This window comes from Furipterus horrens, unplaced genomic scaffold, assembly GCF_987537825.1.
Source record: "Furipterus horrens unplaced genomic scaffold, mFurHor1.1.pri manual_scaffold_11, whole genome shotgun sequence".
In the NCBI taxonomy this organism is placed as follows: domain Eukaryota; kingdom Metazoa; phylum Chordata; class Mammalia; order Chiroptera; family Furipteridae; genus Furipterus; species Furipterus horrens.
In genome coordinates, this window is record NW_028327181.1 from 67,149,670 (window position 1) to 67,166,446 (window position 16,777).

A 16,777-nucleotide genomic window follows, 5' to 3' on the forward strand; every position below is an offset into this window, starting at 1 on the left:
TAGAGGAAATGGAAGGAACTGTTAAAACAATATTAAATTAACACAGAAGAATTCAGGAAAGACAAAGGAGGACAGAGCAGTGGGGACAAAGAGGAAGCAAAGCAAGAGAATGGGCTTCAGCTCGTTGGTGTGAAGAATCATGTTAAATGAAACTGGATTAAACCCTCCCATCTTGTCAGACAGGATAAAGCAGCAACATGCAAATCAGTTGTTTACAAGACATTACCTTAAATATGTAAGTATTCTGACAGATTAAAAGAATGGACAAAAAAGAATAGGAAAAGATAAACATAAGATTTATGCTCCTCTATTTCTTCCTTGTGCACGTTTTATTGTATTTTTTTTTTTCAAGGAAATTATCTGTTTCATCTAAGGTCTTTAATTTATTAACAAAGAGTTGTATAGAATAGTCTCTTACTATTTTTACAGTGTCTGTAGGATCAGGAGCGATATCCTCTCATTTCTGACATTGGTAACTTCTGTTTCCTTTCTCCTCATTGCTATTGATTTCTAACTTAGTTATGCTTTGGTCAGAAAACATACTCCCTACACTTTTGTTTTTTAACTTATTGAGATTTGTTTCCTGGTGTATCGTGGTGGATGGTCCACAGACACCCAAAGACTTCATGTATCCCGTAACTGTTCGTATACTGTTTTTTAAAAGGCAGTTAGGTCACGTTGTTTGATAGTGTTGCTCAAATCTTCTATATTGTCGCTTTTTGTCTCCTTATTCATCAGTTACTGAGAGAGCAGTGTTAAAATCTCTAACTCTGCATGTGTATTTATTTCTCTCTGTGTCCTGTCCATTTTTGCTTCCTGTATTTTTGAAACTTATCATTAGGCAATGCATCTTTCACATTTTTATATCCTCTTGATCCTTTTATCATTGTGAAATAACCTTCTTTATCTCATGCAATACCTTTGTTGTGAAGTTTACTTTGTGTGATGGACATTTTGTTGAGCAAAAGAAGCCAGACACAACAGAGCACACAGTGTAAGTTTTCATCTCTATGAAATTTGGGGACAGGCAAAGCCAACCAATGGCGATAGAATTCCCAACAGTGTTTGTCTAGGCAGGTGGGGGCTAACTGGAAAGGGACAGGAAGAAACTTTCTAGGGTGACTTAAAAATGTCTTTTATCTTGAATGAAGTGGTACATCTACATAAGGTGTACACATTTTTCAGAATTTGTCAAAGTGTGCACTGAAAATGTGTGCATTTTATTGTATTTTTTATTCTTAAATTTTTTAAAAATGACAGGTATGTGAAGGATTTGGCTTGGGGCTTAACACAGAGTAAGCGCTCAACAACCATTACTTCCCTCATCCATCACCCTCCTCATCCCTGGCAGGCAAGTGCCATAGGTGTCAGGACATTTTATGGTCATGGGACCTCTGAGAATAAGTGACATGCTCCCCAGAAGAGTTTGTCCACAGCATGACACTGGAGATCTGCTCTAGTCAGGGCCAAGGATCCTAAATAGCACCGTTTATGCCCAAGGCCATTTCACCCTTAATCTTCCTCCAGGTTCCATCCTTCAGGTCTAGGCCTGGGGTCCCAAGTGAAGAGGGTAGAATTTAACTGGGTCCTTCCGAGGGCTGGGAGATGACAGTGTGGAAGCGGTGAGACACGTGGCATGTGTAAGGGAAGGTTATAAGAGAGAAGATAGGAAAACTGGTGTTAGAGCCAGATGTGGAAGGCACGTGAGGTCAGCAGAATTTGGATTGTGATGCAGTAGATGCTCAATAATTGTTTGTTGATTTGCTTAAGTGGAGGAATGAGCCCCTGAATCCATGGAGGCTGACCGCTGCCCCCTTCCTCCTTCCTGTTTTGCAGCTCACATACCTGCCCCCGCCGTGGGGTGAGTGCCGATCCTCAGAGATGGGACTCGACTTCTTTCCTGTTTACAGTATCACCGCCTGTAGGATTGACTGTGAGACCCGCTACATCGTGGAGAATTGCAACTGCCGCATGGTCCACATGCCAGGTCAGCACCAGGGGATGGGTGGTCGCAGGACCCGCTGGGGACCACCCGGGACCTTCTTTGCATTTCTCACCCTGATGGGAAACACTTCGCCCACTCCACAAGCATCCAAAGGGGTGTCATTCTGGGAAGGCTTATTTGGTGCCCAAACATTTAGAGGGCAGCTAGAAACATCCACTCTAGCAACCAAGGCAGCATCCTGGTGTCCATATGCGTCCACATGTTTGGAAAATGTTCCTCCCATTGCTCAATATGTTTGATAATTGTCCGTTGTGTCCAGATACCTGGATGCTTGCAATTGCTGCACCTTGGTGTGCTACATGTTCACATATCCAGATATATGTTGCTTTCATCCAGATGTTTCCCTTCTTGCATCCAAATGTCCAGCACTCTTTCAGATGAGGCCAAGTCCATCAGCCAACAAGTAAATGTGCGTGTGCAGACATCTCTGTTGTCAGACTAACAGTGCATGTGGCCGTCTCATTAGAGGTAGTCGGCATGTCACAGGCAGACTTGCAGAGCGGGTGGGGGCTGATTAGGGCAGGAAGAGTTTGTGTTGCATCATGGAAGGGTGAATGGGGCTGGAGGCAGGGGCCTTGGCTTCTAATTCAGGTTCTACCACTCACCTGCTGTGTGTCCTGGCCCAAGTTCCTAAACCTCTCTGTTCTCACCTTCATTATCTTTAAAACAAAAACATTAGTTGTTGTGAGTATAAAATTAGGCTAAGACATAAAAATGCCTTTTAAACTTCAAAAGTCAGCGGTTGTTATATATTAGCATAGGAGAAGAGAAACCAAAACTCCCGTTGACTGTAGACCTACTGCATTCCAGGAAGTTTGTTATCATATTTAACAGCTACTATTTCATGTTTATAGCATGCTTTATTTAAGTATATTTTTAAAAATCCTTATATTGGACATTTAGTTCATCATCAATTGTTTTCTGATAGAACCAATGTTGAAATGAACATCCTCACACCTAAATTTTGTATTTTTTTATTAGTAATCAGTAATTTGTTCAGTAGTCTAAGATTATAATTATTGATCTTTAAAATAGCCTCTGAGCTGCCTAGAAAACAGGGCAAAAGGAAAATGTATCAATTAGATTATTATTATTGGAAAGAAGGAAGCATAACAGCTCCTCAACTCTTAAAAAAGTGTTTGGGGAAATGGTAAGAAACAGGCATCGGGCCCTGACTGGCCTGGCTCCGCAGGCTGAGTATCATCCCACAGAGCGAAAGGTCCCAGATCCATTCCTGGTCGGAGCACATGCCCGGGTCAGTCCCTGGTTGGGGTGCGTACAAAAGGCAACCGATCGATGTTTCTCTCTCACATAGATATTTCTCTCCCTCTTTTTCTCCAAACTCCTTTCCTCTCCCTCTAAAAATAAATAAATAAAATATTTTTTTTTAAATAAAAGAAAAGACATTGTGGCAGATGTTCACTTTAGCACTTGGTAAAAGAGAAAGTAATAGGTCCTGCATTTCTACAAAGATATGCCAGGAATGACAACTGAGCCATAATGGTGCCCACCTGCTGCCCAGACTGGGTCACCAGCCAGGAAGGTTTCCCTCATGGAGCCTGCGTGAACAGTAAGCAGTGGGTACTTCAGTCATTCCACCCATGACACTTACTGGCATCTCAGTTCCTGATGTGGAATCCAGGGCACAGCAGAGAGGCACGTACAGAGCAGCCCTTCTCACAGAGAGCACTGCGGTGTGGCGGGAGGAGCCCCCATCCTGGGCTCAGGCTGGCCTGGGTTCAAAGCCCTCCTCCCTCACTGCCACTCCGGTACCCTGGGAAGGCAGGATACAGTATGTATTTCCTTCATCGGAGGGTGGCCCTGTGTGCTAAGGAGATGACCCCACCCAGGACTCAGTAGCTCCCCTGACTTTCAGGGTTTCTCACCCATGACCAGCCCAAGCAATCTGGGAAGGTCCTGTTATCACCAGGCCCAAGGTCATGGAGCAGATGAGAACCCCCGATGTCCCCAGGCTGCCCTGGTCAAGGGCTCCCTTCTGACTGCCCACTAGCAGACTGCCGCCCTGCCAGTAACGAAATACACTCCCTCCCCCCAGCCCCAGCCCCAGCCCCAGGCTCAGCCCCAGGAGGGGAGGGGTGCTGCCCGAGTACCTCTCCCTGTGTTTCTCCTTTGCAGGGGATGCCCCTTTCTGTACCCCTGAGCAGCACAAGGAGTGCGCAGAGCCTGCCCTCGGTCAGTACTGGGGACACGTGGAGTGACGGGGAAGGTGTGGGAGAGAGACGGGGTGGGAGGGGGACCGGACAGGGTGGGGGGAGGGAAGAGGCTGGACAGAGCGGCTTGGCTGCAGGCTGCAGGAGAGGGAGGTGGAGAGCAGGTGGGGCAGGAACTGATGCGGGTGGATGAGGGCCAGAAAGGGCGCTGGGAGAGAGAAAGGAGGCGGAGAGGTGGGGAGAGAGGAGTGGGCCTCAGGGGGAGCTTGACAGTCTTTCCCCCCACACACTCTGGGGTTTCATGTAAGGAGGCCAAGGTTGTTCCAAAGCCGTTGAGCCCAGGAAGGTGGGGGAAAGGAAAGAGGTCAGGGCCCTTGCGTGTGCATTCCACGTATGCATTCCACGTGTGCAAATAGAAGGTGCTGAGCACTCCCCTCCTCCTGCTTGGTGTTTCCGGGTTGAAATAACTCTGCTGGTTTTCTCCACCACCGCCAGCACCACCCCACCTGGAAAACCAGGTGAGAGAGATTCCACCAAGCTATACGCCCAAAGCTAGACCCACGCCACATGCCTGCCTTTCTCCAGATGTAGGAAATGGTTTGTAATCAAGACAAGCAGAGAGGACTTTTAAATCATACAGACTCAAATTCTAAGTGGGGGCAGCTCTGGACTCACATATCAGGGAGGGAGGACCTGGCTGAGAGGACAGGAAATTACTTTCAACGTGTGTAAAGACTCAGTCTGTCCTTGGAGCGAAGATACCACAAAATTCATGGGTAGCCGGAAACACTGAGATAGATAGAGGAAAGAGGAAGGGAGCGAAATGATGTCTTCAAGGACCCGTGTCCCAAGTGGAAGAAGAGAGGAGAGGGAGATTCTGCCTCTAAGGAGAAGTGTGAATCCTTGCATCCTAACCCAGCAGGCGCAGGAGGTGAGCTGAGCGCTGGCTGGGAGGCAGCCCCAGAGGGAACCCCGCAGAGCCGGGGGCCACATACAATGGTCTCCCACACTCGCCTTTGACAGGCAGCCCATTTTGTGGATGAGAACACTGAGGCTAGGAGCAGAGCGGGAGGCCCTGGGAAGCGGAAGGGCCCATTCTCCAAAAGTGACGCCTTTCAGGACTTTTTAAAGGGCGACATCACAGTAAAAGAAGCAGAAGGAAACAGGGCCGAGAGCAACCTAGAAAGAGCGGGCACTTTTTAAATAAGCGCTCACACCCTCAGCCTAAAGCAAAAGCCCAGCTCCTCCTCTCTCCTCAGCCCACGACCCCTCACTTACGCAGAAGGGTACCGCTTCCCGGATCACCTCTCTGCTGCCGGACAGGCTGCGCTGGGCCCCGAGGCCCCGGTCCCCGCCCCGGCTAAGCCCTGCCTGCCTCTCCCCCCCCAGGTCTGCTGGCAGAAAAGGACAGTAATTACTGTCTCTGCAGGACACCCTGCAACCTGACACGCTACAACAAAGAGCTCTCCATGGTGAAGATCCCCAGCAAAACATCAGCCAAGTACCTCGAGAAGAAATTTAACAAATCCGAAAAGTATATCTCGTAAGCTCCGGGGGGCATGTGGGCGGGGGAGTGGGGGGCATATGGATCAGGAGGAAATAGGGGCAATCGAGGAAGAAGGCAAAGGTAAGCAGTTAGTTCCACATAGCGGGTATTAACTGAGCATCGACTCTGGGCCAGGCGCTCTGCTCAGCTCTCGATAGGAAGACAACGATGATTAAGGTGCAGCCCCTGCCTTTAGGGAACTTATAGTTTTGTGGGGTGACAGGTATACAACAGAATGCTACCAAGGCTGAGCAGGCAGTAAGGACACAAGGAGATGGACAACTGCACCTTGCATGAGGATGCGGTCAAGGAAAGCTTCAGAGATTATTTTTTTAAACGATGCCTAGGCGTTTTCCAGGCAGGCGTTGCACATTCTGTCCCCTTTCCCCAAATGCTTTTCCTCTCATTCTTCACCTAACCGGCCCTTCATTATGCAGGTCTTCATTTAAATGTCCTCCAACAGCTAAATTAGTCCCCCTCCTATTATGTTTCCCCCGAAGCACATGTGTTTGTCTTTATAACGTTCACACCCTGTGTAATTCTATATTTGTGTGTGTGTGTGTGTATTACCTGCCTCCCTCCCTAGACTGAAAGCTCCCTCAAGGCAGGAACCTTTCTGTTCGGGTCTCTGCTGTGGAGTGTCTGGCACAGGGTTGATGCTCAAACAAAATCTTTTAACAGAATAAATGAATGAAAGACATGGGAGATGGGAGTGTCACAGGCAGACTCTAGAGAGGGAACCAGTACGGGACAGACAAAAGAACTGCGAGCAGAAGCTGGGCCAGGGGGCTGTGTGTGAGCAGCAGGTCCCCACTGCATGTGAGGTGGAGGTCTGGATGGGAGGGTGGGGGGGTGGGCAGGAAGTGGATTTTATCTAAGAAAATAGGGAGCCACGGGAGAGCTTCAAGTAGGTGGGTGACAGGCTCAGATTTGTACTGTAGATCACTGCTCTTCAACAGAACTTTCCGCGATGAAATGTTCTATGTCTGTGATTTCAACATGGTAACCACTAGCCACGTGTGGCTACTGAGCATTTTAAATGTAGCTTGAGTGACTCGGGAACTGAACTGTAATTTTATTTAATTTGAAGTAGTTTAGCAGTTTTAGAAAGATCCTTCAGGCAGCAGTTTAGAGGATGGATGGGAAGCCAAATGGGCAGAAGGGAGCCTGTTAGGAGGCAGTTGCCGTAAACCAGGCAAGAGATGGTGGCACTTGGAGTGGGGCCTCAGAGAACCCTGGTGGAGGGAGGAGGATCTGCTCCCCTCTCCCCAGCTGCTCCCTCCTGCCAGCACAGTCACCAAAGCCCAGCCTGGCGCTGGTGTCTACAAACCTAACTACTTCTGTTCAGCGGGATGAGGACGGAGGCATTAAGGGCATTGTCAGCAACACGGAAGGAGTGGGGGTTGCAGGAGGTGCCAGGTCCTGCTGCTTAGCAGACATTTGCAGGCAGTCATGACTCCTCCTGCCAAGATGTGTCTCATTAACACATCTGCCTGAAGGAACAAAAGGGAACCACCGTGCTTCTACCAAAACCCCTCACCCCAGCCAGATACCAGTTTGCACCCTAAAAAGCCACTCTGGTTCTGGCAGCTGACTTGGCAATGCCAGGGCAGGGCCTCCCACTAGGAGAAGCTTGTTGTAAATCCCAGTAGGAGCTCGGGGGTCTCTCCGGAGTGGGCAGGGGAGGTCAGCTGGGGCAGGCAAGCCTCGTCAAGAGCTAAATGTGATCTCACTCCTATGTGGAATCTAATGAACAAAATAAGCTGATGAACAAAATAGATGGATGGACACATAGAACAGACTGACCGCTGTCAGAGGGTAGGGGTGTTGGGCTACTGAGAGCCGCAGGGGTAGGTGCAGGTGGGCAAAGGAGGGATGCATGGGGACGGAAAGAGACTTTGTCTCAGGCCATGCGCACACGGTGCAGTGTGCAGATGATGTGTTGTTGAGTTGTACACCTGAAACCTGTATGGTGTTGTGAACCAATGTCACCCCAATAAACTCAATTTCTTAAATAAATACATACATACATACATAATAGAAGAGAGTCCTGAGCTCACCTGCAGGTAAGGACCCAGGCAGAGCCTTAGGAGGTCCAAGAACCTGCAGAGTGGGCAGCACTCCTGCAAAGCTTGCAAAGAGTGGGGGGAGGGAGCTAAAGGGCAACGGGGCCGCTGACATGTGCCTCCGGTCCTGGGAAGAGCCCTGGGCTGGGCGTCGGGGCTCCTGGTCCCAAGTCCCAGCTCTGCCACTAACCAGCTCGCTCTTCGAGCCAGTTGTTTCACCTCCCGGGGCCTCCGTTTCTCCCTCTGTCCAAGGGGAGCTGTGTCAGGTGATCCCTGGGGGTGCTGATGGTTCTACCTATGTATGACACTGAACATTCTCTCTGCAGAGAGAACATCCTTGTTCTGGATATATTTTTTGAGGCTCTCAATTACGAGACAATTGAACAAAAGAAGGCGTATGAAGTTGCTGCCTTACTTGGTAAGTTGACGTGTCTAGTGCACAAGCGATGTCCACATCTCCTAGGAGGTGAGAGGGAGGGGGGATGGCAGGTGGGCGGCAGGCAGGCAGGTGGAGATCTGCCTCCTGACAAGGCAAACCTTTATACTCACTAACGGTTTCCTCTCTCCCTGCCCTACTCCTGTGCCAGAACGGGAGGAGCTCCAGGGTGGCGCAGATTTTCGGCCAGTTAGTGCTGCAGTCTCAGCCTCAGTTTCCCTATCAACACATTGAGGCGGGTAGGCTAAAGATGTTTCAAGGCCTTTCCCGAGCTGCCCTCTTGGATTCCACGGTCTCCCGCCCCTGGGTTGGATCAGAGCCTCGGGGCCGTGGCAGGAACAGGGAGCTATCAGGTGCAGGGTAGGCTGAGCGGTGGCTGGCCCCCAGTTGAGCCCCACCTGGAAAGCAATGTTGCTGCATTGAGAAGGCCAGGTGACCCCCGCTTGTTCCCAGATATCTACTAACCTGACGGCCACCCACGCAAGTTCACATCAGCTCTCCTGGCCCTGTAGGCACATAATGGAGGCAGGGAGGTCATGTTAACCCTGCCCCAGCCCAGCACAAAATTCACAAGACCCCTGAGGACTGCCAGTTAGAAGACTTGCCCCTTGGGCCCTCCTCCCAACTCCTACTAGCTCTCCAGAAAGGATCTGCAATGAAAAATAGCCGTTGTTGCCTCCGTGAGCTGAAGCCAGTGAGAATGGCGAGGGGAGGGGGCGGGGAACAGGCACCTCCTACCTGCAAGTATAAAGGAAAGACCAGCTGTGAGAACGTAGGCAAGTGGCTTCTCCTCGCTGGCCCTCAGGTCCCTCCTCTGTGAACTGGGTCTCATAAAACCCACTCCTTGTGCTGGTTGTACTGGTTAAATGTAAGAAAGCCCCAGCTCCCAGAAGGTCTGTGAATAGTCGTTTCTGGTACCTAGACGGTCTCCATGCCAGAGACCCAGGCCCCAGCTGGTGTTTCAAGGCGCCATCTGGGCCTTTCTGCACATCGCACAGGAAGCTGGAGGCTGGGCCACAACTGGGTCCCAGCTGGATTAAGGTGGCTGTCACTCGGGCCTCTGGGGCCCTTATGGCCAAAGGGGCTAAGCCTAGAGATGTGTGCCCTGGGCCTGAGGTAGCGGTCATGCACCAGAGATATAGGCCCCTCACCCACTCTCACCACCTTTACTTCCTAAAGCGGACTCAAGACGCGCCTCCTCCCACCTCTCCTCCCTCTCCCCACATAAGCTCACTGTCATACACACACGCACACGCACACGCACACACACACAGAGCAGGGAGGGCCTGAGCTCTGAATCTGTCAGGAGGGACAGTTCAGTTCTGCATCACATACGAGGGTGAGCACTCCCAGCACCCTGCTCCCACCCAGGATAGCCCGCCGAGAAAAGCTGCTGCCGTCTGTGGCTTGTGAACCCTCAGCCGCCGGGCCCAACCAGGCCTTCTCCCCCTGCCACGCAGCCCACAGCCGCCCCTCCGGGCACACTGCCCCCCAGCACCACACACACCGTGCTGTCCCGCACACACAAGCGAGCACCCGCACAGGCCCACCCGCACGCGTGCTGTGTGCCCGCAGGCTCACACACTCAGTACCTTCACCTGCCCCTGCGCCCTGACACACTCACACCTGCACACACCCACTCATGCCCCACACACTCAGACGCGCTGTGCCCACCCCCACAAAGCCACGTTCACACACAGCCCGTGCACCTGCCCTGCACCTAGAGAGACGCCTACAAAAAGCCATCAACCACCAGCTGTATTGCCTATTTCCATACAAACTGCACCCACACAGCACGCTGGCACACACCCCACACTCAGGCACGCGTCACACCCATACACGCACACACATCGCACCTGACATGCATGTACATAAGTGCACATGCCCCAGGAAACCTCCGCGGAGGGCGTGAGAAGAGCTGGGAGGAAGGACGGGAATGAAGGGGAGCCTTTCTGAGCTCAGCACCAAGGCCCGCCAGGAAGAGCCCCCTCCCCACGACCTCGGCTTGTTCAGGACTGGTTGGTGGGCTCTTCCCAGTTATAATCAGGGTAGGAGTGGGCAGCTGTAACCCATCAGAAGGTTCTCAGACCGAGAGCTCCGCCTGGAATCTCTAGGAGGACTGTATGCCCACCTCCAGCAGAAACCCCCCTGTCCCCCATTGCCAGCGTTCTCCCCAGCCCAGCCTCAGAGATCACAGCTGGAAAGCACTATGCAACCCATCTCCCCCAAGCCCCCTCCCAATGACCTCCACCATTTAGGGTCCTTTGAAAGCAAAGCTGCTGAGAGGTCAGGACTTTTCAAAGCCACACAGCAAGCTGGTGACTACTCTAAGCTCAGAGCCCCTAGAGAACAGTGGGGCAAAGACCTAGGGCTTCTTGGGGATCACAACCCCTTGGAGAATTGGAAAACAGCTTCTCAAATACAAACCCTCCACTGCAAACTCCCAGGTGCACATACATAGCGTTTTCAGTCCATTGCAGAAGGTCTCCAAAGATCTGAAGCTCCCAGAGGAGTTTGGTGGGCCAGAGGACCACCTGGGGAACTCATAAATCCTGACTTACAGACCCCACCCCCAGAGATTCTGATTCTGTTGGCCTAGGGTAGGTCCAGGCATCTACACTGAATACAACTCTCCCAGCAGTTTTGATGCAGGGGGATCTAAAGTCCAGTCTGGAGTAACTTCGGTCAAGGGGGCCCATCCACCCCAGGGTAAGAACCTCTGCTCTAGAAAGAGACCAAATTGAACATTTACCTTTGTGTTAGGGAGATAGAAGATGCTCCCAATGGCCTTATCCCAAGGGTGAGAAGTGCCCCAAGGTGGCCCTGGTGTCATGATTGAAAGCAGGGGGGTGGCCTCTTAGGACACTGCTCCTGAGACTCCCTACCTGGGACACCTGACACATGTGTCTCAGGATAGACTGTACCCTTGACCAAGGCAAGGACCACACATGTGTTATCTCTATTCCCAGCCCAGAGGCAAAACAAGGCCCAATCAGTGTGGTTTTGAATATAATTGGCAAGCCTGTTAGCCTATGAGGTCTATTCTAGAGCCCTCCAATAAGCATTCAGGTTAGTTCCCATCCTCACTGGGTGCTGCAAGCCATCAGCTCTCAGAGCTGTGCCCTGAGGGAGGGACTTGTCAAAGGCCTGGCCTTCAGTTGCAAGCCCTGACTCCCCAGAGGGGGAATGATTCAGAAGATCTGGTTTTGAGTTCTTAGTCTGTGCACCCCTCCTGGAAGTGCTGCGAGTAAAGCCAAACCTTTGGTCTCTCCTGTCTCTCTCCAGGTGATATTGGTGGCCAGATGGGATTGTTTATTGGTGCTAGTATCCTCACAATACTAGAGCTCTTTGATTATATTTATGAGGTAAGTGTTGGGATTACTCACGGGGAAGTGACCATATGCGGGTCCCTTATCCTACCCCACTGAACGGTACAAAAGCTTGGGGAGAGGACAGCTTCTGTCCCCGAGAGCCTGCTTTCTCCTCCCTGTCCATGAGTATTGTCTGTCACCACATCCTAGGCCTGGGGGAGGGATGGTTGGGAGGGAGACGAAGCCCCAGTCCTAGAGAGGGAAAAGCAGGGGGCTGTCTACACCAGCAGGGAGGACGGAGAAGGGGTGAGAAGGAGCCAAGACTGGGCTGAAGCCAGCTCTGAGCCCCTCCCCTGCTAGGCTGGACGTGGAGACCCACACATAGGTGTGTCTGTACCCACACTTTCACACCACATGCACACGCACCACACACACTTCTATCACACACATGCTAACAAATACCGCAAACACACACTTATACCACATTTACATGTGCTACTCACAAATACACACCACATACATGCACCTCCCACACCACACACACTTATACTACTCAAATACACACCACATACTACTCACAGACACGCACACACCATATGCACACACATATACCATGCACACGCACACACTCCTGCCCTCTGGCTGGCCGGTCACCTGAGTGGTACCTTCACATTCAGGCAGATTGCGGTGAGGGGCATTTCCCAGCAAGCCTGCTCAGTCCTGAGAAGAGCAAGGGCACACCTGCGGCTTCTGGCTGCCGGCAGTCTAAGCACATGTCTCCCTCGAGGGGCAGGTGGGACGAAGCACCTGAAAGCTCCTGAGACAGCAACGGCAGCCTCTGGCATTGGGAGTGCTCGGCGCTCGTCAGCTCCACAGACCCAGCTGCTCCAGGGGCTGCAGAAGGCCTCGGGCACACCCAGGCCCCATGCAGGCCCCAGGACCACCGCAGGCTCGGCCATGGCCAGAGGCCGCTCGCTGTGGGGCTGGAGGGCCTCGTGGCCAGGGCTCTCTGGAGTCTACACCCTTCCTTTCAACATGATAACCTTGTTCCCCAAACCCAAACCACGTCTTGTGGCCAGATTTTATCTGCTTTGTTTATTATGTTTGTGAGAAGCTGCACAAAGTTATGGAAATTGAATCACACCAGATAGCATATTTAATAACTACCCTTCACTTCTAGAAATAAAATGTTACAACCTTAGGTATGACCTGATCTTGTGAGCTGTGCCATTGACAGGCCTGGAAGTCATTAGAATCTTGTCCCCCAGGCCCAGTCTCAGAAAGGGGCTCCCTGGCTGCTCCTGAGGGCAGATGGGGACCAGCCATGCCAGCACACACCCCTTACCCACACTCTGCATCCACAGGGGAAGGGGGTCCACAATGCGATACAGTGCCTGCTCTTGCACCAAAACCCCATTGCAGCCCAAAGATCAGGCAGTGGCTCCTCGTGCTGGCTGCCAGGCGGGGCTCCTGCCACGGTCCAGCCAGCTGCAGCCCAGGCCACTGTGGCTGCTGGGGGTCCCCAGCTGGGCCGGATGGAGGGAGGCCTCTCTACCTTTGCACCAGCCTCTCAGCCTGACCCCTCCCTTCCCGCCTTTCTTGCAGCTGATCAAAGAGAAACTATTAGACCTGCTTGGCAAAGAGGAGGATGACGGGAGCCACGACGAGAACATGGTAAGAGCAGCCTGTGGCCTGTCTGCTGTTTGCCCCTCTGGTTTGTACGGGCGACGTGAAACCAGGTGCTGGGGTCAGAGCAGGAGGGGCGCACCCTGTCAGCTCCCAGATCCAAGACTAAACCTTGGGCCTCTCTTGTCCCAAAGCCTGGCAGTAAGATATGGATGCAGTGGATTCCAGGAGATGCTTCCAAAGATTGGTCCTGCTGGGTCTAACCCAGCTTCTCCCAGGACAGAAGGCTACTTCCATGTTATGGCTGTGAGAGAACCAGAGGTGCTCTATGGAGATCTGTTCCCTAGTGCTCTACTCCACTTGAAGGGGACATGGGGTATAGGGCCCTGGGAAGCTTGGAGCAGCAGAAGACCCATTACCACTGGCTACTACTGTGTGCCTGCACATGGTCAGACGTGTGCTATGTGCCTTAAGAGCATTCTGTCATTTTAGCCATACAGTCAGCCTAGGGAAAGGTCCATTTTTATCTCCATTTTGTATTTGAGGTAGTTGGGGTCCAGAGGTCAAGGCCACACCTCTGTTGATGTCAGAACTGGACCCAAAGCTCCCCTAAGCCCTGTCCTGCTCTACTTTGCTTTCCTAGAGCTGGAGAGGCAGCCCCGTGTTCCTGTCCACGCTCCTTCCCAAACTCAGTCCCTCCCAGGCTCGGGGCTCAGCTATCTGGTGCAGGCACCACTGGCTCCCAGTTCTGTTTCAGACACCACTTCCTGCCCATCACCCGGGCCAACCTCTCGCATTGATGCTCCCAGGCTCCTCGGCCCCTGTTTGAGCAAGGACAGCTGCTGTGGAGGAGGGGCAGAGTGGAAGGTGCCTGGGCTCTGGACTAAGCTGACGTGCCTGGATCCCAGGTCCCAGCTTCTTAGCTATGTGCCTGGGGACAAGTACTTATCTCCCTGAGCATCTGCCTCATCACAGGGACCTGGGGATGGGAAGGGTGGGATGAGGGTGACATGCAGATGAATGACATGCAGATGAAGTGAGACCGGCCTGTAAAGCCATCAGGGCTGCCTGCTTTATAGTGAGTGCTCAGCAAGTGCAGGCTCCCTCCCCTGCCTGCCTTTCCTCCTGCCTGCAGAATGTCTCAGGCAGAGGCTCCATCCCTCCCCCTCCCCCAGTATCCTCCTCATCAAATCTCTCCAAATTCTTGGCACAGCCTCCTGGCCAGTCTTTGCTCCCATCCCTCCCAGCCTCCCACCTGCAGCGGCCCAGGACAGCCTGGGAAACTCCTTGAAGACTCACAGCTGTCTCAGCCATTCCCTGCTCGGGGACTTGGGACAGCATTTCCCTGTGGCCAGCCTAACCTTCAAGGTTCTTTGGGCAGCTATGACCGGCTCTGGTTCTGGCCATCAGAGGCCTCTGCCTGGTAGCTTGGTCTCAACGGTGGGCACCCGCTCCCCTAGGCCTAGCTGCAGGCTGCACCTCCTCACCCAGGCAGGCCCCAAAGGAGACCCCAAGGTCAAGGGTAGGATGGGCTATCCAGCCCCAAAGCTAGACATCACTCAGATGTAGCTTCCGGTGGCACATCAGGGGACCTCTAGGAGAGAAGATCAAGCCAGCTCCGAAATACCATCACCAGAGAGCCCTCTCCCCACCCCAGGGTGCATGGAGGTAGGCAATGGTGAGGATTCTGAAGGCAGTGAGACCCTTCGGCCTCGTGCCTGAGATGGCAAACCTGTGCATGGGGTGTCTGAGCAGTGCCCTGGACGGGCCCACAGGAGAGGACAGTCCCCAAGGCTGCTGGGGGCACCTGAGGAACTTTGGAACATAAACCACCACCTTCCCCTTCCCCGCAGAGCACGTGTGAGACAATGCCAAACCACTCTGAAACCATCAGCCACACTGTGAATGTGCCCCTGCAGACGGCCCTGGGGACCCTGGAGGAGATCGCCTGCTGACAGCCTGGACCACTGGCACCCCACAGACGGACCTTGAGGCCCGGGACCCAGGACAGGAGGTGGCAGGCTCGGGCGGGATGGCCCCAATGACAGAAAGAAGCAAGAGCCCCCTATGCACACATAGCAAACGTTCTGTCAAAATCTCGCCGTGGCCACGTCTGATGTGATGCGTCTTCGGGGCCCCGCCGTGCATCCCTCTTAGGAGAAGAGAGTCACCCTCTGGACTGTCCAGGAACCAACCTGCCATCACATCTCACTGCCAGATGTATAAAGCGCTTGCATGCCCAGACTTCTCACGGCGTCACCTCCACGTCTGTCTCTGGACAAGACAGTCCTCCGTGCGGTTTCCTGGGGCCACTCTGCGGCCATACAGTGGGACCAGGTTCCAGCCCCAAGTCACCAGGAGACCATGCGGGAATCACAACTGCACAGCCAAGGGGAAACTGCAGAACTGTCAACTACGTCTGGTCTTTGTGTAGTTTGTGAAGGTTCTTAACCTGCCTACAAACCCCATCCCCTCCCCCGAGCCGGCTGATGGGGTGCTGGGGGCCACCCCCTGTCCCATCCCAGCGCCTGCAGGGGCCTGTGTGGCCCCGGCACTCATCCTCGGTGCCCATGTCGTTCTGCCTCCCTGTGACATGGCTTGTACAGTCTGACTCTGTTTCCTTAGGGGGCTTTTATTGTCTGTCAGAGACCTGTTTTGTGTTCTGATTTGGGTTTGATGTTCTGAGGTTTGGTTTGGTTTTTCCACTTCCCTGGCATTTATTTATTCATGCTTCCACTCACAGTCATATTAAAAGCTGGTCCTCTGGAAGCAGCTGGGTGGTTTCTGCCTTCTTCGCCCTGCGCGTCTCTCTCTCCCCGAGAGCTTCAGAGAGACCCCGGTCTCCTGGGTCAAAAGCCGCAGATTATTATAGAGTTTTAGGCAACAACACTTACCTTTACAAAATGTGCTCATGCTATTTTCTCTTCTCAGTCTTTATAAACAGTTGATCGCAATCCTGTAAATGACTTCACAACCCACTGACAGGTTGCAGCCATGGTCTGAATGGTACTGCCCAGACATGGCATGAAGAGGGGGAGGCAGAGAACCTGCCCAGACCTAGAAGCCATAAAGGAAACCTTCATGCCCCCCTACTCTTCTTCCAGCTCCGTCCTGACTCCTCCTGACCCTGTCAGTGGACTTGGGCTGGACACAGGCCCCAGCATGGCCTCCCTCCCACACACCAGTGTTTCAGCACCCACTCTGCACCTCACCGCTTCAGCCCACCAAACAGAACTGCTTGTCCCTGCAGAGGTCACATTTGCATTCTGCCTTGCTCCCCAAATCACCTGCAAGGATGTCTGGATGGGAAAGAAGGTAGGAGGTGCCTTTGGTGGCGGGACGCCTGCTCTTTCAAGCCCCCCCCTGTGGCAAAAGAGAGCTTGCTGTTCAGGCAGAATCCCTGTCCTCAAAGCATCATGCTAATTTCATAGAGACAGTTCCTAACCCCCACCACTTCCAACTCAAAGTCTCCCCCAAAGCTGGGAAGAGCACGCTCCACTCACGCACAGATGCACAAAAGCACTGGCTCGACCAGAGGTCTGGAGCTCTGATCCCTGCTCTGCCACCCAATCAATCTCTCTCCCTCTCCCTCTCCCTCTCTCTCCTGCCCAACCCA

General features: G+C 52.7%; 1 protein-coding gene across 1 annotated transcript; it reads left to right on the plus strand.

The window, feature by feature from the left end:
- Nucleotides 1–1,841: 1,841 nt before the first annotated feature.
- On the plus strand, nucleotides 1,842–15,930 carry LOC149998112 (acid-sensing ion channel 2). Its single transcript, XM_090291710.1, has 7 exons — nucleotides 1,842–1,987; nucleotides 4,142–4,198; nucleotides 5,566–5,719; nucleotides 8,115–8,206; nucleotides 11,510–11,589; nucleotides 13,141–13,209; nucleotides 15,015–15,930. The coding sequence occupies exons 1-7, from the start codon at nucleotides 1,882–1,884 to the stop codon at nucleotides 15,114–15,116; spliced, it is 660 nt and encodes a 219-aa protein (XP_090147836.1). The 5' UTR covers nucleotides 1,842–1,881; the 3' UTR covers nucleotides 15,117–15,930.
- The last annotated feature ends 847 nt before the right edge of the window (nucleotides 15,931–16,777 follow it).

Bases quoted from the DNA above. Each gene is read 5' to 3' on its own strand.
- LOC149998112 (XM_090291710.1), top strand. From the start codon at position 1,882: ATGGGACTCGACTTCTTTCCTGTTTACAGTATCACCGCCTGTAGGATT. The intron at 1,988-4,141 runs GTCAGCACCAGG...TCTCCTTTGCAG, and splicing joins CCGCATGGTCCACATGCCAG to GGGATGCCCCTTTCTGTACC. The intron at 8,207-11,509 runs GTAAGTTGACGT...GTCTCTCTCCAG, and splicing joins TGAAGTTGCTGCCTTACTTG to GTGATATTGGTGGCCAGATG.